This window comes from Vulpes vulpes, chromosome 12 (genome assembly GCF_048418805.1).
Source record: "Vulpes vulpes isolate BD-2025 chromosome 12, VulVul3, whole genome shotgun sequence".
NCBI classification, from domain to species: Eukaryota; Metazoa; Chordata; class Mammalia; order Carnivora; family Canidae; genus Vulpes; species Vulpes vulpes.
The window spans coordinates 24788980-24809504 of NC_132791.1; the positions used below are offsets into that span (position 1 = coordinate 24788980).

Below are 20525 nucleotides of genomic sequence, written 5' to 3' on the forward strand. Positions count from 1 at the left end.
CTGCTTTTAGAGGGTTCCATGGTCTTAACTTTTAGCCTACCAGTATATTCTTTTAAGCTGTTCACCTGATTCAGTGTGTATGAGATATTTTATCTTAACCTCAGATTTTCAGTGTCTTTTTGACTTTTCCTTTGTTTAAAGGAAATGCAGTCAAGCATTTGCACTTTCTCGTTCATCAGTCCTCAGCTTGACAACAGGAAAACTTTTTATTACTTTTACTTCCCAGTCTCAGGAAACTCTGTGGGAGCCAGTCCAAGGGCCTCCTCAACCCGTTTAATGTGTAATAAGATGGGCTGTGTGTACAAAGGGGGCAACAATTTATTCAAGGTAAGCTGATGGCCCATTCTTGCAGGTTCTTACATCATGGGGAATAATTGCAGTCCTCTGCCAGTGGGATGGACACCCAGAGCCAGTCAGAAGTTTCAGAAGATTCTCCAAGATACAAAAAATAAAGTATAACCTGGTTCAGTTTGTCACCAGCCCCAGTGTCCTCACCAATGTCCCCACCAGTGACAGTAGGGGAAGGGAAGTGGAGAAGGGTTACTCTTCACACACCAGATTTCATCAGAATTCTGAGCATGGGTCCATTTCTAGCATCAAACTCATTGAGCTATGCACAATCGAAACGTTAACTGATTAAATTACTGTAATGTAGCTATCACTGAGACCAGAACTTATGTAGTAGTACCCTCTTACCTGTAAAGGATAAGTTCCAAGATCCACCAGTGAATGCCTACAACTAGATAGTACCTGACTTTGTATGTACTGTTTTCTATACATACATACCTATGATAAAGTGTATAAGTTAGGCACAGGAAGAGATTAATAACAATAAAGTTGGGCAATTATAGCAGTACACTGTAATGAAAGTTATATGAATGTGGTCTCTCAAAATAACTTGTACTTGCCCTTCTTGTGATGTGAAATGGTAAAATGCCTAAGGAATGAAGTGAAGTGAATGACCTAGGCATTGTGATGTAACCATCAGGCTACTATTGACCTCCACATACTTCAAAAGGCTTCTGAATCATAGTTGACTGCGGATGAGGGAGCACTGTTCTTTAGACATGTCCATTGTTTGATGCCTTTAGGAAAACCTATGTAGGAAGCTAAATCATGATTATTGTGTATGCAGCCTACTTTCAAGTGGTTCAGAAAAAAACTGCGTATATAGATGGAGATGGTGATAAAGTAAATTGTGGCAAAATGTTAAAAATTGAGGATCAAAATGTAGGAAGTCTTTATGCTTAATTTTTGTAGTTTTTCTGTAAGTTTGAAATAATTTCAGAACAGGCTAATAAGGGCAGCCCCGGTAGTGCAGCAGTTTAGTGCTGCCTGCAGCCCGGGGTGTGATCCTGGAGACCTGGGATCGAGTCCCACGTCAGGCTTCCTGCATGGAGCCTGCTTCTCCCTCTGCCTGTGTCTCTACCCCCCCCCCAATAAATAAATAATATTTTAAAAAAAGAACAGGCTAATAAAATTGCCCTTACAGGACTGCAAGGTTACCTGTGTGTGTGTGTCAGAGTTTTCAGCTATGTATACTCAGCAAAAGGAAAATGTCAGACAAACATGCAGTAACTATTAAAGCCACTTTGTGAGAAAGAGCCAGAGTCACTAGGGAGATGTTCTGGTCCCATTTATAAGGCCAATCCTGTTGAGATAAGGATCTTAGTCTGAGATACACAGTTATAACTGCTCTTGTTTCCATGCTCAGAAGCAAGCTGTGAGGGGTATAAAATCAAAGGAGAGTTCTTAAAATTTAGGATGGAGGGAAGACAAGCTTTCTAGGAAGGAGATCCTGGGCCAGGAAAAGTTTAAAGCAAAGCAGAGTAGTAACATGCAGCAGAGTTCCTGAATGGCAGAGCACAGAACACAGGTGAGTGGATTCGTGATGGATAGAAGCAGAGGCGAGTCTTATTACTCTAAAGTGACTGAAGTAATGCACATTTGTGAGTAGATGTGTTGAGATGAGGTGGTCCATACTGTAAAACCTGTCATCCTGTCTTCTGAGAGAAGTGGGTCATAAAACGGCTTCAGGAGAGGAATGAGAAAAAGGCCACTGAGGGTCATGGAGAGGGTTAGCTAAGAATTACTGATAAGTGCTGAGACCAGAGGCCTCCCCTTAAGACACAGGATATTTTACGGGACACCAAGATTTGTGATTTTTTTTTTTTCCTGGTAGCATTCACCACTGTGGGAGCAGAAGCAGAAACTAATGTTGGACAAATAGTATGTGCTCAGTATTTATACGGTGAATGAATAAATGGATGGTTTATGGTTGGAGTTCTGAATGTAACTAGTAAAAGAGGGAGGGACAAGGGAGTTGAGTAAGCTACTGGTGAATTGATGCATTCTGGCATCTTAGCTGTGTAGGGAAGGAAGTGAAGCTATGAGGTGAGCAGGGGGTTGAAGAATTTGTTTTCCAGTGAGGTTCAAATAGATAAAATGGAAGTAGGTGTAAGAAGCCTGAAGAAATTGAGAGTGCCTAATTCTAGGTATCATTGGAAGTAACTAGAATGGGTAGGGCTGGAGTTGAAGGTAATTGGAATTGTTAGTGATCAATGAGCTGGAAGTGTCCTCTGCATGAAAGATACTGTGGGTGATAGAAGATAAAGGATGGAGAAGAAAAGGGGGAGTTGTGTCATGGGTATTATATCTTGTCCTTTAAACTATGCTTGTGTTCTGCTGTAGCAGCTGGCACGTGTACAAAGATAAAAACTTGGTAAATAATTGATTATTCTGAGTTTTTAGTCAATGCCTGGAACATTTACATATTAGAAAACAGTATGTGAGATAAGACCATTTAAAAAAGTACAGTAAGATTGGTTTTTACAAGGTCATGGAACTTAAGAAATTCTTACTCTACCTGCCAGGGGTATTGGGGGCTGGTAAATCCATTGGATCTATGCCTGAGAAAAGCAAGAGACCAGGAAAATGGAAGTTGTTAGGTCAAGGTCTGAGTTGATAAATTTATCCCCATAAAAGCTGCAGCTGTGATGTTTACCAGAACATTAGATGGTGTACTTTTATACAGACACGAGGGGGGCAGATTTTCGTATCTAATATTTGCTTAGAGTAGGCTGCTTCTCTGACCGACCATCTGTACTTTAAATAAGGAAGCAGTTCTCTCCTAGGCAAAAGGATATCTCTCTGCTTTTCTGTCTCTAAAATTCATTTATTCATCAAACATTGAGTACCTGTGGTTCAAGTCTGTGCTAAATGCTAGGAGTTTAACAATGAATAGGGTGAAACCAACAGGAATTTTATAGAAGATGGAAATGGAACAATTAAATTTGTTCTTAACCAGCAGTAATGTAGAAGTTTGTGGAGTGGGGAATCCTAGATGAGACACTGCTTGAGAAACTGCAGTAGCTCAAACCAGAAATCGAGAAGGACCTGTAGAAGAAGAATAGGGATCCAGGGGAGAGGCTGGACTCAGTAAATTTCTGCAGTAGACTAGACCCAATTTGAGTACTGAGTAGATGAGGATGGGCTATGAGAAAAGGAAAAGTCTGGTATGAGATTTACCACCACCACCACCACCCCCACCCCCATGTGAAAGTTTGATTCCTTAGAGTTCAGTGATAACATTCAAGGTAGGAAATAAAAGAATAGGGATAGTTTAGGGAGGACATTTCAGTTTGATATTGAGCTGCCTAGAGCTGCACTGCCAGTATAGTAGCTACTAGGCACATGTGAATATTATTTGAAATGTGGCTAGTAAAACAGGAACTGAATTTTAAATTTTGTTTATTGAGGCTCATGGCTACCATATTGGCCAATACAGGTAGAGAGCATTTCCATCATCACAGAAAATTCTTTTGGACAGCATGGAGGACACTGAGGCAGATGAAGATTTCCAGTGGGTGGCCAGAAATAGTATGAATCTTGGAGGAGAGGTTGGAACTAGGGAGGTGATTTAGGAGTCACTGGGAAACTAGGGAGTACTAGTAAGGTTGTAGAAGTGGATGAGCTCTCCCAGAGAGTAGAACAAGAAGAGAAGCAGGCATAAATGAAAACTAGAAAATATAAGATTAAGGAGGCTGGCAGAAGGAAAGCTTTCAAGAGAGACCAAGAATTGTTCCCTCTAGTCCCATATACTTCCTTGCCTCTTCAATTTTATGTTGTATCTCCTGTATCAAATGCAGTGTCCTGCATGCAGTAGGATATAAACAGAATTTCCAAGAGGTTAATCTTACTTTTAAATTCTTGGAGCATGTCACTGTTACCTTCATGTGATCATTGAATCACGGAATTCTCTACTGGGTGGAGCAGATTAGGCCACCTACAAGAATATCTAATACCATTTTTAGAATACACGACTGGGAAGTACAATCTTTTGACCCTGCCCTATTAATTACCCTCCTCTATACTTTCCTTCATGCTCAGCTATGATTTTCAAGATTATGTTTAAGACACTCCCTTGCAGTACCCTCCAACCCTCTTGACCTTCTGTCTCTCCTCGTTCACTTAGTTTAGGGGTCAGCGACCTTTTCCTGTAAAGGCCAGATAGTAAATATTTTAGGCTTTATGAGCTATATGTAGTTTCTGTTATATAGTCTTTTTTTTTTTTTTTTTGCAGCACTTTAAAAATATTAAAACAATCTTTAGCTTGTGGCCTGTTTAAAAATAAGTCATATGCCAGATCTGCAACTCTGGACCCTGGACCCTGCCTCCTAGTAGTTTTACCTAGTAAGACCTCTATCTGGATCAACCCAACTCTTCAGTTGTGTCTGCATGCATCCTGTTGAGTGTTTTGAAGGAAATCAGTAACTGCAGATTGCTGTCACGGTGAAAACACAATCTCCAGCTTCAACTTCATACGTTAGTGGACAAGTTTCTCTAGTGTTCTTGCTCATTGGTACAATGGATATATTTCATACCTCACCCTTCCCACTTGTCTCTATCACATGCTTTCCATAGGGCTGGGCAGTTCTGGCCAGCACAAAGTTTGGGTAAGCAAACGCTGTTTACCAAAATACCTCTCTAGCAAGAGGTGTAAATACTAGGAAAGGTAAAGAATTGTAATTTTTGCCTTCAACCTACCATAGAATCCATCTTTGTTCCATCAGTGGATGAAGCTCTCTTTCTCTAGGCCTTTAGTTCTCACACTTTTGTATGCATCAGTGTCATTTGTAAGTTTTGTTACAACAGATTGCTGAGGCCCACACCCACAGTTTCTGATTCAGAACATCTGTGATGTCAAGAATTTGTTCTTCTAACGGGTTTCCAAGTGGTTCTGATGCCACTGGCCTACAAACTACAGTTTGAGAACCACTGTTCTAGGGATCCCTGGGTGGCGCAGCGGTTTAGCGCCTGCCTTTGGCCCAGGGCGCGATCCTGGAGACCCGGCATCGAATCCCGTGTCGGGCTCCCGGTGCATGGAGCCTGCTTCTCCCTCTGCCTGTGTCTCTGCCTCTCTCTCCCTCTCTGTGTGTGACTATCATAAATAAATAAAAATTAAAAAAAAAAAAAAACTGTTCTAGGTCATTCCCTCCACGTGTGCTCAGGATTTCACTTACCCCACTTTAGTAGAAATACTGATTTTTGAAGTATCCTCCATTTTTCTTTTATCTCATGTTTTTTTTAGTTACTTTGCTACTTAGAACAAGGTCTGTGGACCAGCAGCATCAGCATCACATCAGTGTCGGCTTGTTAGAAATGCAGAGTCTCAGACCTACAAGGTCAGAATCTGCACTTTAAAAGACCTATGTGGGCATTCATGTGTGAGAAGCCCTGCCTGTGGATCATTCTAAGCAGGCAAACGAGCAGGTTCTTGATTTTTCTCCTCCAAGCCTGCCCATCTATCTTCCAGTGTCCACTTTAGTGATGGTACCACCATTCATGCAGCTGCTCAAGCTAAACAGGAATTATTCTTTCTCACATGTCCTACATCCAGTTCATCACCAAATTGTGTGATTTTAGAATTATATATCCTGCAACTTCACTTCTACAGGTTTGTTCTTGATCCAAGATGCCATCATCTCTCTGGTGCTGGTCCCAACTTCTTACCTGGTTACTCGGCATCCAACCTGTTCCCCTGAAGCTTGTTTTCTTCCAGTCAACCACAGTGCTCCTTTAAAAACAGATCTTCTACTTCCTCTTAAAATCCTACAATGGTTCCCTGTCATATTTAATATAAAATCCAAAGCCAAAGTTGTCGTCCTGTCGTCTGTCAGACTGTATGTGAACTGCCTTGGCCACCTCTCCTCCCCTCAGACCACTTCACTCTAGCAACTCTGCTCACCTCTTTTACTTTCACAGGCCTGGTTCACTCCTGGGTTTTTTGTGCTCTTTTCCTTTCCTTTCCCCTTTCCTTTTTTCTTTTCTTTACTTTCCCTTTCCTTTCCCCTTTCCTTTTTCCTTTACTTTTCCTTTCCTTTCCTTTCCTCTCCTCCTCCTTTCCCCTTCTCCTTCTCCTCCTTTGCACTTTGTTTAGTAGAATGCTTTTTCACCCAAATGACCTGCTCTCTCACTTCATTTAGGTCATCCCCTTTAGTTCATCTGATATAAGCAGCCCTCACGACTCTCTATTCTCTTATCTGGCTTTATTTCTCCTTCTTGAACTTACTCTTATATATTTTGTCTGTCTGCCACGCTGGACTAGACTAAGCTGTAAACCTGTCTTCTCCATTTTAGTCATGGTGCTACCATTCTTCTAGTTGCTCAAACCAGATGCCTGGAATGTAGCTTTGATTCCCCTCCCCCCTTCCTTTCCACTGCTGCTCACTCCTATTGCTAAAGTATATCTGAAACATTTCATTTCTTACACTCTCCATGTCTACTGTCCTTATCTGTGATCCCATCATCTTTTACTTGAGTCTCCTCTCATTGATACACTTGTTCTGCATAGGAGCCAGGGGGCAAGTCTTTTCTAAAAATGTGATCAAATTACTCCTTAAAGTCCTGCTATGTGTTCCTATTGTACTTTATCCCTTGCCTTACAAGGCCCTGTTTACCAATGCAGCAACACTACATGCCATTTATCCCTTGTTCACCTTTTTTTTCTTTGATTCATTTGTGCTCTCTGTCCCTCTGCGTGGAATCCCTCTCTTCCTACTTTTTTGAATAGTTAATTCCTCCCCCATTTTTAAGGACTCAGCTGAAATGTGACCTACCCAGAGATATTATATGCCTTTACCACTGTATTAAAATAATTTTTTCCAATCTCCATTATTTTCTGTCTCGGACCCTATTTGCTTTCTTTGTTATCATTTCATATTTGCTTGAAAGACACTTTTAAGAAAATGAAATGGTAAGTCACAGTCTGGGAGAAGGTATTTGGGTGGGATACATGCATCCGACAATGGGCTCATCTCCAGAATAAATAACTTGTAAATCTATAATATAAAGGAAACACAATCAGGCAAAAAGATGGGAACAAATGCCTCACAAAAGAAGATGAATGGCCAATAAACACATGCAAATATGCTCACGTTAACTGTTCGAGGAGTTAAAGTCAAATCCACAATGATAGACAATGATGGCAAATTGACCAATATAGATCTACTGGATCTCTTCGTCTACCGCTAGGAATGCAAAATGGTACGTCTGTTTTCGAAAACGGGTGGCAGGTTTCTGTGGAGTTAAACATTCACTTACCATAGGACCTACACGCCCTGGGGGAAGCAGTTACCACCCATATACATTTTTCAAAACTCATGGAATCGTACACTTAAAATTTGCGCATTTTATTGAATCTAAACTTTGCTATAAAAGCAAAATGGGGGGAAAAAGAAACCCCAAATGATAATCCGAAAAGTTCCCGGGGGGTTGTCCTCGGTCCTTCCGGAGGACCCAGAGGGACCCGGTCGCGGGCGCCTCCAGATTGGCAAGCCAGGCACTCGGAGGACGCGAAACGAAAGCTCGGGAAGAGTGCGGTTGGCCGGGAGGCGGGGCAGCGGCAGCGCACCCCCACACCCCTGGCCCGCGGCCGCCAGTTGCGGTTTCGATTTCCCATCCGCAGTTGGGGTTCCCCGGCGGCGGCCCCGCCTCTCAGCGCTGGGTCTGCGTCGGCTGCCCGAGATCCCTGCAAGCCCGGCACAGGCATTTAAGTGAGCGCGGGCGAGGTGCGGACGTCCCCGGGAGCTGAGCTGCAGAATGACGGCCGAGGAGCGGCGAAACCTGCACGCCTTCCGGGACTATGTCATCAAGACTCTGGACCCTGCCTACATCCTGAGCTACATGGCCCCCTGGTTTAAGGATGGTGAGTGGTCCCCAGGGACGCCTGCCCCTCGGAGCAAGGAAACCACTCAGGACTCTGTTCTCCCCTTTTAATCAACACAAGTAGCATGCTAGGAACGCGGATGTTGAGGCAGGATCCTCAGGATTGTAGCCTGGAGTTCGCCAGGACAGTCTGAGGAGCCTTTAGGGGTCCAGATGGAGAAACAGCTTCAGAGAAGGGAAATGACTTGTGTAGGTGTGCCCCTCTATTTAGGTTCAAGAAGGGGGAAACAAACCATTGTCCATTTTACTTTCTCTAATGCTTAATGTCTACCGTGTCTTCAGCTTTGTAGTGACAGTAGAGATTCAGGAGTAAGATGTAGGTCCCTCTTTAAAATACTTTGCAGCCCAAGATTTTGTGGGGGTGGGGACTGCTGAGTATGTAAATGATTGCAAAATGCTTCAAGGTAATTGACAGTGACTCTTGCCGAGTCTTCTTTGCACTTAGGAATTACTGGAAGCTTGCCAGGCGTAAGAGACTCTGGACTGAATGGCTGCCGGCTTCATTTCAGGTGTTTCTGTCTAGATTTTGGAGACACCTGATGATAGATCTTTGTTAATTTGAATCCAGGTGCACTGCACTGGAGAGGAACAGAGGCTTTGAGGAAAGAGGAAAAAGGAGGTGACGACTGGAAGGAGCTGAAAGGAGAAAGGGGGATCTGGTCACTCGTTTTCAGGCTCCAAGTGCAGAAATTTCAGGCTTCAAGTGGCAGGACATGTGAAGGCAACCATTTGGTCATTGCCCCATGGAGTTAGTGTACAAAGTCATGTGACCACCAGCAGTTTGGTGGATAGTTTTCTGTTCCCCGGCCTTGTGTTTTGTTTTGTTTTTTTTTTTTTTTTAAGCTCCTCTTGCTTTTTCTCCCATATTTCATACTGTCTAAGCAAAAACCTGGAAAGAGGACCATGAAAGTATTTCTAACTCTGCTTTCTGAGTCTGGTGTAATTAAAGATGCCATGGAGTGGTCCCATCTCCTTTATTGTGGGTATACTATTTCCACACATTTGTTAAGAAACTCTCTTTTTAAAGGATTGCCCTAGAATATGTTCCCAGACTTCCCACCAAACTAGAAGAAATTTCTAGAGAGGATGCAGGGTGGAAGGAAGGTAGGTTGATGAAGAATGGGCATCATCTGCCTGAACAGAGACTTTGCTGCCTTCTTGCAGTTCCTGGGATTTGTTACAATCGCCATCCCCAATTTTTTTTTTTTTAAGATTTTATTTATTCATGAGAGAGAGGTAGAGACATAGGCAGAGGAAGAAGCAGGCTCCTTGCAGGGAGCCGGATGTGGGACTCGGTCCCCAGCCCAGATCCCGGGATCATGCCCTGAGCTGAAGGCAGACGTTCAACTGCTGAGCCACCCAGGTGTCCCTTGCCATCCCTATTTGAGAAAATCTGACAACCCTTTTAAGGTTTTTTTTTTTTTTTCTTCAGTGATTAGTGGTTCTGCAGTTTGATGAGCCACTCTTCTATTTGTAGATGAGGTGCAGTATATTCAGGCTGAGAAGAACAATAAAGGCACGATGGAGGCTGCCTCACTTTTTCTTAAGTACCTATTGGAGCTCCAAGAGGAAGGCTGGTTCCGTGGCTTTTTGGATGCCCTTGGTCATGCAGGTTAGTTCATTCTTCTTACTCATAAATCAGGATATTTATTACCTGACTGTTTCAGAATGCGGTAAAAGTGAAATGCTATTAATTTTGAGCTATCCTCATGTGCTTCATGTTGCTTAATCTGAGGCAATGTAAAGATTACTTTCAGTCATGACATAATTTGCCTACCTGAAATATCCAAAGGAATATGCAGACAGATTATTGGGAGAGTTTAACAAGCTTATTGGATATAATATCAGTATACAAAAATTAATTGCATTTCTGTACCATACACAAAAAGAAACTCAAAATGGATTAAAAACTTAAATGTAAGACCTGAAACCATAAAATTCCTAGAAGAAAACATAGGGAGTGATATCTTTGACATCAGCCATAGAAACATTTTTTTTTTAAAGATTTATTTATTTATTCATTCAGATAGAGCGAGAGAGAGGCAGAGACACAGGCAGAGGGAGAAGCAGGCTCCACACAGGACGCCTGACGTGGGACTCAATCCCGGGTCTCCAGGATCACACCCCAGGCTGCAGGTGGCGCTAAACCACCGCGCCACCAGGGCTGCCCAATAGAAACATTTTTTTACATTTATCTACTTTAGCAAGAGAAATAAAGCAAAATTAAACGATTGGAACTACACCAAATAAAAAGCTTTTGCACAGCAAAGGAAATCATCAACAAAATAAGACAACCTACTGAATGGGAGAAGATATTTGCAAATGTATCCAATTAGGGGTTAATATCCAAAATATATGAAGAACTTATACAACTCAACACCAAAAAGTCAAACAACCTTTTTTTTTTTTTTTTAATGATTATTTATTTATTTATTCATGAGAGACACAGAGAGAGAGAGGCAGAGACACAGGCAGAGGGAGAAGTAGGCTCCATGCAGGGAGCCTGATGTGGGACTCAATTCCGGGTCTCCAGGATCAGGCCCTGGACTGAAGGTAGTGCTAAACCGCTGGGGCTGCCCCAAAGTCAAACAATCTGATTAAAAAATCGGCAGAATGCTAAGCAACTACAGAATACTAAATAAAAAGTTTGGCTAAACCCCTCCCCTCCAAAAAAGGGGCAGAAGACACGAATAGACATTTTTCCGAAGAAGACCAACAGACACGTGGAAAGATGCTCAGCATCACTAACTATCAGGGAAATGAAAATGACAACCATAATGAGATGTCACCTCACACCTGTCAGAATGGCCAAAATCAAAAGCACAAGAAATAATAAATGTTGGTGAGGATGTGCAGAAAAAAGAATCCTAATGCACTGTTGGTGGAAATGCAAACTAATGCAGCCACTGTGGAAAACAGTATGGAGTTTCTCAAAATATTAAAAATAAAATTATCGTATGGTCCCATAATTCCACTACTAGGTATTTATCCAAAGAGAATGAAAATGCTAATTTAAAGGGATACAGGAACCCTATGTCTATTGCAGTGTTATTTACAATAACCAAGTTATGGAAACAACCCAAATGTCCATCCATAGATAAATGGATAAAGATGTGCTATATATATACAATGGAATATTACTCAGCCATAAAAAAGAATGAGATCTTGCCATTTGCAACAGCATGGATGGATCTAGAGGGTATAATGCTAAGTGAAATAAGTCAGAGAAAGACAATACCATATGATTTTATTTATATGGGGAATTTTTTTTTTAAAAGATTTATTTATTTATTTATTCAGAGAGAGAGAGGCAGAGACACAGGCAGAGGGAGAAGCAGGCTCCTTGCAGGAAGAAATGTATTAAGGAAAAACTAGCAAAAGATGTGTCAAGTCTGAATGGAGAAAATTATAAAATGTTATTGAAAAATATTAAAGAAGTCCTATCTAAGTGGAAATACATACCCATGCACACGGAGAGAAAGACTTGATACCATAAAAATATCTGCTCTCCCAACGTTGATTTCTATATTCAATACAATTTTAATAAAAATCCTATATGCTTTTTCATGTGCTTGAGAAATTTATAAATGATTCTAAAATGGAAATGGAAAAATTAAGATCCAAGAATAGTCAGGACATTCCTAAGAAGAATTAAGTAGGCTGAGGCTTCCCCTTCTAGGTAGCAAGATTTATTATAGAGCCATAGGCATTGAAACAGTGTAACATCTCGATATGTAACATTGGTACTGGCATCTGCCAACTGACCAGTGAAATAGAATGGAGAGCCTTCAATTAAACTCATATATAAATGAAAACCTGATATATTTGAGATAACTGGGAAAGGAAAATCCTTAGGAATAGAAGGGTTTTTAATACATTGCAGTGGGCCAGGATGCCTGGGTGGCTCAGGGCATGATCCTGGTGCAGGGATCAAGTTCTGCTTGGGTCTTCCCACAGGGAGCCTGCTTCTTCCTCTGCCTGTGTCTTTGCCCCTCTCTCTCTCTCTCTCTCTCTCTTTCTCTCTGTCTCTTAATTTATTTATTCATGAGAGACACAGAGAGAGAGAGAGAGGCAGAGACACAGGCAGAGGGAGAAGCAGGCTCCATGCAGGGAGCCCGACAGGGGACTCGATCCTGGGTCTCCAGGATCAGGCCCTGGGCTGAAGGCGGCACTAAACTGCTGAGCCTCCCAGGCTGCCCAATAAATAAAATCTTTAAAGAAACATTGCAGTGGGCCATTATAAACAGGATAATGTTAAAAAAAAAAAACACCCTAAATTACATATCCATGTAAAATAAATTTGTATTTCTTAGCTCATTGCATTCACACTTACACATGAAATGAATTCATAAGAATTAAAGATGTAATTCTAAAAAGGCAAAAATTGAACAATTTTAGAAAAGAATATAGAATAATAATTTATGACCTTAGAGGTATGGCAGGATTTATGAAACAAGACATTAAAGCATTAACCATAAAAGACAAATTGATATGTTTGATGACATTAAAATTAAAAATATGTCAAAACACACGAAAGTGAAAAAACAAGATACAAACTGGGAGAGGATATTTGCAAAATATATAATTACCAAGATGATTATATCTAGAATATGTTAAAAAGCTTTAAAGTCAGTTAGAAAAAGAAAGAAAACAACTACAGGGCAAAAGTGTGAACTGACATTATAAAGAATAGTAAATAAGGAAAGGTTAATAAACATGGAAAGATTCTTAGCCCAAATAGCAATTAGGGAATTGTGACTTTAGGAATTCTATAAAATAGCATTTTATTAACTACTAGATAGCAAAACTTAGGAAGTCCAACAATTCTAGGGCTTGAAGAGAATATTTAATCATGGGAAATCGTAACTGTCACTATATAGAGTATAACTTAATACAAGTATTTTGAAAAACAATTTGGCATCATATATAGTTCAATTATCTTCAATATCCCCCTGTAGAACAGTTTCATTCTTAAGTATGTGACCTAGAAAAACTCTTACGCATATATTCCATCATGCATATACAAAAATATTCATAGAATAATTGTAATAACTAAAGCAAGCAAACAAAACTGGAAGCAACCCAATGTCCTTCAAGAAGAAAATGGATGATAAAATTCTGTGATAGTCACATGATGGTCCACTATACTGCAGTGAAAATGTATGAACACAGCTACAGATGACAACACAGGTGAAGCTTTGAAATGTAATATTAAACTCTATAAAAAGCAGAGAAAATTACATTTAGTAGGATATAATTATGAAATTCTAAACAAGTCAAACTAAACAGATTTTTTAAAGCCTTTATTTTAAAAAAGTTTTATTTATTTTTATTTTTTTTTTATTTGAAAGAGAGCATGGTTGAGCAAGGGGGGTGGGGCAGAGGCAGAGGGAGAAGCCGACTCCCTTCTGAGAAGGGAGCCAGATGCCATCTCAGGACCTTGAGATCATGACCTGAGCCAAAGCTAGACACCTAACCAACTGAGCCACCCAGGTGCCCCAGAACACAGATTGTTGAAGGAATCAAATGTATGCCATGCAACTATTAAAAAAATGAAGAGAATAACATATGAAATACAAGGTAGTAGTCTCTTTGCAGGGAGGTAGAAGGGTAGGGAAAAGGCACACTCCCACAAAAGTGTTGGGAAATTCTAGTTGCATACTGGGTTCCCATGTGTTCATTTTGCTAGGTTCTTTGTAGCCAAATGAAGAGTGTGGGCTTTATAGTCAGACAAATCTAGTGATTTTGTTTGAGAACCTTAGATGGAAGCATTCTTGAATTATTAAAGGTGGAAATAATTGTTTTTCCACCTTAAATTTCCCATTATACTTAATATCCTTTTCTGGGAGTAATATAGAAGGTTAAGTTCCTCAGGGTCAGGAATTAAGATTTATATTTCCTTTTGCCAGCTTTGCTATCTTGCACTGGGAAGTTACTTAATAATTGCATGATGATTTGGGACACCTGGGTGGCTCAGTGGCTATCACCTTTGGCTCAAGTTGTGATCCCAGGGTCCTGGGATCAAGTCCTGCATCAGGCTCCCCACATGGAGCCTGCTTCTCCCTCTGCCTAATGTCTCTGCCTCTTTCTCTCTGTGTCTCTCATGAATAAATAAATACAATCTTTTTTAAAAAATTGCATAATGATTCAACTCACTGGAAGACAAGTCAGAGGTTGTAGGTAAAGTCCATGGTGCACTTTGGAAGGAGAATTTTATACTAAGACCAAAAGTAAGACTTCACATTATTCTTAGTACTTTCTCCCAAGAGATGATAAATGTTGTTAGAGGACCTAAAATGTTGGGTGCCTATAATGAATGTTGAATTTTCTTTTTGGAAGATCATTAATTATTGAGGTGATTTATAGATCTCTTTTGAGTTCTCTTAACTATACATTCAAACATGATTTCTATGATAATAATCTTGAAATGTCTTTTAGTTGGTTTTATAAAAGCCCCCATTTTCTTCTTCTTTCCAGGTTATTCTGGACTTTATGAAGCAATTGAAAGTTGGAATTTCCAAAAAATTGAAAGTCTAGAGGAGTATAGATTGCTTTTAAAGCGTTTACAACCAGAATTTAAAACTACAGTTAATCCAAATGATATTCTTCCTAAAATATCTGAATGTTTAATTAGTCAGGAATGTGAAGAAATTATACAGGTAATTTAATTAGTTTAATATATTTAATATAATTATAATTAATATAAATACTAAATTGGGGGGAAGTTATTTGAACATAGGAAATGTTTTCGGTTTTCTCCACTGATTTTGACTTGAGAAATATCATTGAAATCCACAGAAGTCTTCAAATCTAAGGCATAATTACCTAGAATAGTATTTTTGGTTGTGAATCAAGTAATTTTTAATGTCACAAGTTTTTTTCAGGTTTGTCCTATTTTTAGTTAAAATTATTACTTTTGTGAATAATATCTTTGCAAATTTAAATAAAGTTGAACAGTTTAGCAAATAAAACAAAAGCTATAGATTCTAGTGGTTAAGCCTACAGGCTCTGGACACAAATTTTGTTAGAATCCTAGTTCAACCATTTACTAGTGGTAAGATCTTAAGCAAATTAGTTTTTTTAAACCTATTTCTTCATGTGTAAAATGGAAATAATAATAGTACCTTATTAACATGATATTTTTATGGGGATTAAATGAGATGATATATGATGACATATGTATAGTGCTTACATATGCCAGACACATAATAATAAATTCTCAATACATTTTAGTTATTATGATTAATAATAAAAATCATGTAGGTCCCACTACCCTGAAAAAAATTGTTAATATTTTGTTATATTCTTCCAAATATCTATGCCAATATACCCATATTTTGAATGGTTTTCAAATGGATTGTTTCTTAATATTGCTGATGATGATAGATACAGTATCTCAGAGGACTTGAGAACACCTGGCTTGACATAGCGATGCCAGGTGTAAAGACAAAGACAAAAGAAAGAGGGTCTTAAAAGACACTGTATTGGATGGGGCAAAAATGATCATGAATAAGACCTATTGAACCATAGGACTGAATGATTTTAAATCAGTGCTGGAATTGGTATTTCTTCAATAAAGTCATAAAAGGAAAACTTTTGTAATGATTGATTGATCAACTGCAGTTGTCTTGCTCAGATTTGTTCCAACAAGGGGCTGATGGCAGGTGCGGAGAAAATGGTTGAATGCCTTCTCAGATCAGACAAGGAAAACTGGCCCAAAACTTTGAAACTTGCTTTGGAGACAGAAGAGAGCAAGTTCAGTCAACTGTGGATTGTGGACAAAGGTAGTATATTCCAGGGAAGAGCTCTGAAGGGTTGGGAGGGTCTGAAAACATGCTCTACCTTTTTCATAGTTCTACTTAGGGTCTCTTCCATTCCCACCTGTCTTTCACTCACTGTCAGAGGCATTTTGCCCTTCAGAGACCCATGGCTACATCTCTAGTGAGAGAGCAGCATGAAATTTGAGTTCTGGGAGACAAGTGGCAACTTGCCTACAGAAGTAATTCAGTTGTAAATAACCCTTAAGGTGGACCCGGGCAAACTGCTTTCACCCAGAATTAGCCCTCTAGCCCAAAGGATTTGGGGAAGGAAGAATCTGAGCTCACTCTCTGGGTTTAGATCTTCAGAGAAATAGCTTTAAAATTCTAGAGTAAAAGGTTCGAACTTCAGGATACCTGTACCATCATGTGGTTTCCTGAAGCTAACATCTGCTCAGAGCATTGTTTTTTAAAGTCTGAGTTTGGTAATCCAACTGTCTGGTCTTTGCTTTTCCTTTTTTTTTTTTTTTTTTAAAGATTTTATTTATTTATTCATGATAGTCACACAGAGAGAGACAGAGAGGCAGAGACACAGGCAGAGGGAGAAGCAGGCTCCATGCACCGGGAGCCTGACGTGGGATTCGATCCCGGGTCTCCAGGATCGCGCCCCAGGCCAAAGGCAGGCGCCAAACCGCTGCGCCACCCAGGGATCCCTGGTCTTTGCTTTTCCTAAGCTTCTTTAGATCACAAGTTGTTCTAGACAATGTCTGTATAAATACACATCTGATTTCTTGGGTTAGGTCAGGAATGGAAGCCATAAATGTCTGCTAAGTGGTGCTTCTTTACTGTGCATGAGAATCACCTGGAGATTTTGTTAAAATGCAGATTCTGACTCAGAGATACAAGAGCCTGCATTTCTAACAAGTTCTGGAAATTGCTGGCCCTTGTTCCACACTTTGAATAATAAAGGCCTCCATGACATTGGAGCTCAGGCTCCACATGGAGACATCACACTCAAAAAGATTCTTTTTTTTTTTTAATTTTTATTTATTTATTTATTTATTTATTTATTTATTTATTTATGATAGAGAGAGAGAGAGAGAGAGAGAGAGAGAGAGAGGCAGAGGGAGAAGCAGGCCCCATGCACTGGGAGCCCGACGTGGGATTTGATCCCGGGTCTCCAGGATCGCCCCCTGGGCCAAAGGCAGGCGCTAAACCGCTGCCCCACCCAGGGATCCCACTGTGCCACCCAGGGATCCCTCAAAAAGATTCTTTTAATTGTTTTAGAAGGTGAAGGGAGTAGTTGTAAGAAATCTGAATGGAAGTTGAAAATTTTAGTATTATAACCTCTTTGTAGGACTTGCGCTGTCGAGAAAATCATCAGATTAGATGAAGAGAAAATCATCAGATTAGATGAAGAGTCTAAGATGTTTTTTCGTCTCATACAGATGCTGAACCAAAAGTTCTTGAGGATGATGAAATAGAAACTTCCGAAGTACAGATTTTCTATAAGGAAGAACCAGAATGCCAGAATCTTAGTCAGGACCCATGTCCACCTTCAGGTACCCAGCAATGTTCTTTTCCATAACGATGTTCTTCAGGTTTTTTTGTGTGGGGACACATCTTACAGTGCTAAAAGTCACAGTGTTATGAAAAGTTTTTTAAGGAGAAGTAAGAAAAGATCATTTATTTAAAAGAAAAGATAAATTATATTAAAATAGATATTTTTTCTGTAATTATAAATATTAGTCTCTCTCTTACAAAGCTGTTGTCAGCCTTATTTTCTTCCATCACTAAGAACATCTGTGCATGTCTACATTGAAAATGCAAACGCAAAAAGGGTCCTCCCAGAAGCTTAGTGTCTGTGAAATCCCAAACCAGCCCTGCTCTCCAAAGAAATACTTCTATTTGTGACTTGCTTGCTCACTCTCCTTACTGTCCCAGGGCTGCAGTGTAAGTTATTGATGTTTGTATACTGCACAAAGGTACCTAGCTGAGTTTGAGATCCAAACAATGCACCAAGAGTCTGTATCCTCCCAGAGGCTCTCTTTTTTTCTAATTTACATAAAGGTACTCTATACTTAGTTATAAGGCCCACCTTCTGTTTCTAGAAGCATTTTTTCATGAGACCAGAAAGTTGCATAATGAGCCACAGTAAAATATTATTTACATAAGGACATCAGGGAAAACATTCTGAGTAGTATGAGAAGAAATCCCAGGACCCCAGGATTTTGCAGAAGAAATGTCATTTTTGCAGAAGAATTACTTCTGCAATCAAATGATACAAGTATTTTGCTATTTCAGGGTAAAAATCACTGAATGTAAGTTGCTTTAAATTTTTCTGACATGTAAAGGACCTTAGTAAACTCACTTAACCTTTTAGAAATTTTCCTTTTCTTTAAAATAGGTTGGAGTCAATAGATGGTTTCTAAGGTCTTTTCTAGCAGTAACATTCTATATGCTTATGTTAGTGAGAAAAAGCCTCTGGTTATTTTTTGAAACTTCTGGTCCTATTGAGAGAAGATACCATGTGAGAACCTGAAGAATTATAAAGCATGGTTGCTCTTCAGCAAGAGATTGGTTTGAAAATTCAATGTTTACAGTTTATTGCTTTTCAGAGATCTAGGAGGGATTTGTTGTTTTGTTCCACATAGCATTTCCTTTTAAGCAGTGGCCATCTGTCTTGCCCTGAATTAGGCCATTCTTGCTTTAGTTTCTCCTTACTAGACTTCCAAGATTATTTAAGAAAGAAATCTTTGTGGCTTTTTTGAAAGAATTCTTGCCATTGGTACTTTTGTCATTGAGGGAGAATTTTGGACTTCATATCAATGCAGAAGCTGGAATGGTTAACAAGAGACAAGGATTCTAAATTTTCTTAAATGAGGCCTTTTTGCTAAAGTCAATTTCAGTCTGTTTGATGATAGATAGCTCTTCTTGATTCCTGAGAGCAGTAACTATTTGGTAATTTTGTTCCTTTTGTATTACATAAGCCGCTTCTACTTGCACCCCACTGAAGCCAAGAAATTACCAACTAGAACTTGCTTTGCCTGCTAAGGAAGGAAAAAATACAATAATATGTGCTCCTACTGGTAAGTTGATTGCTACTACCTACAGTGGTTTGTTTCTGGGTTTGCTTCATTTTTTTTTTTCTTTTATTGAATACTGGGATAAAATGGGCAAGTTTCCATTTTTTCCTTGTTCTGTATATCTTTTGAGAAAACTTTCCTATTAGTATAGTGTCCAGGTATTTTAAGGAACCTGAGGAAAGAAAGAAAAATGCCCTCTTTTAGCTTGCTTTATGCCTTAACTGTTTGCATGTTACCTAGGAGGTAGCTTGACATTTTTCTGTCCTGGTATAAATTCTGCTGCAGTTAACCCATGGACATTCTTAGTTTACTAGTTGGTGCAGTGGTTTTAGGGGAGCCAAAAATAATGACCTTTCTGTAGAAATATTCTAGTATAATATCAGTTACATATTTTCTTTTTTTTTCTTTGTTTGTTAAAAGGTTGTGGAAAAACCTTTGTTGCCCTTCTTATATGTGAACATCATCTTAAAAAATTTCCCCAAGGACAAAAGGGGAAGATTGTCTTTTTTGCTATTCAAATCCCAGTGTATGAACAGCAGAATTCTGTGTTCTCCAAATATTTTGAAAGACTTGGGTAGGTATAACAGTTGGTCCCATTTCTTTTTCTCTAGCTTCATGTAACTGGTGTGTATTCAGTTTTAATTTTTGAAAAGCTGGGATTAAAAAATATATAAAAGATTTAGCTTTTATGTAATCTCGATGTAATTAATTTTTCATGGATGCAAGTCTGTTTTGTTAGGTATGCTTGATATCCTAAACTCCTTTGGTTAGCTCTTGCCAAGTGAGTAAATGACTTGAGATCAATTTTCCATTTAAATGACACATATAACTTTTTTTTAAAGATCGGTTGATTTTAATTTGACAGAGAGAGCACAAGTAGGCAGAGTGGCAGGCTGAGGGAGAGGGAGAAGCAGACTCCCCACTGAGCAGGGAGCCCAATGCCAGGCTCAATCCCAGGACCCTGGGATCATGACCTGAGCCAAAGGCAGATGGTTAACTGACTGAGCCACCCGGGCGCCCCCACATTTAACTTTTTAATGATTTTATAACTTCCTTAATATTACTCTTTTCTTTAAGTACTATTTTCTTTATTTTTTTTAAGATTTTATTTATTTATTTGACAGAGAGAGAGTATAAACAGGGGGAGTGGCAGGCAGAGGGAGAGTGAGAAGCAGGCTTCCTGCTGAGCAGAGAGCCTGACATGGGGCTTGATCCCAGGACCCCAGGATCATGACCTGAGCTGAAGGCAGAGACTTAACTGACTGAGACCAAGGCGCCCCTACTACTTTTTCTTAAGACTTGAAGGAATTAACATACTCTACTAGCAGTTATAGCTAGCTTGCATTTATCAACCATTTACTATGTTTATAGCTCCATGCTAAGCACTTGTCTCCAGATATATTCCTTTTGGAGTTAGGGAGAACTCAATTAGTTGATGCTCTGACTTAGTGTTTTA

The 20525-nt window shown here is 39.6% G+C and overlaps 1 protein-coding gene across 1 annotated transcript in view; it reads left to right on the top strand.

Moving 5' to 3' along the window:
• Positions 1-4561: 4561 nt before the first annotated feature.
• Positions 4562-20525, top strand: part of RIGI (RNA sensor RIG-I) — a 39017-nt gene continuing 23053 nt past the window's right edge. The window contains exons 1-7 of the mRNA XM_026008995.2: positions 4562-8206; positions 9704-9838; positions 14704-14885; positions 15863-16010; positions 17432-17545; positions 18974-19072; positions 19490-19643. Of these exons, the coding sequence (XP_025864780.1) occupies positions 8101-8206; positions 9704-9838; positions 14704-14885; positions 15863-16010; positions 17432-17545; positions 18974-19072; positions 19490-19643 (938 nt within the window). The 5' untranslated portion in view covers positions 4562-8100. The remainder of the gene's footprint in view (positions 8207-9703; positions 9839-14703; positions 14886-15862; positions 16011-17431; positions 17546-18973; positions 19073-19489; positions 19644-20525) is intronic.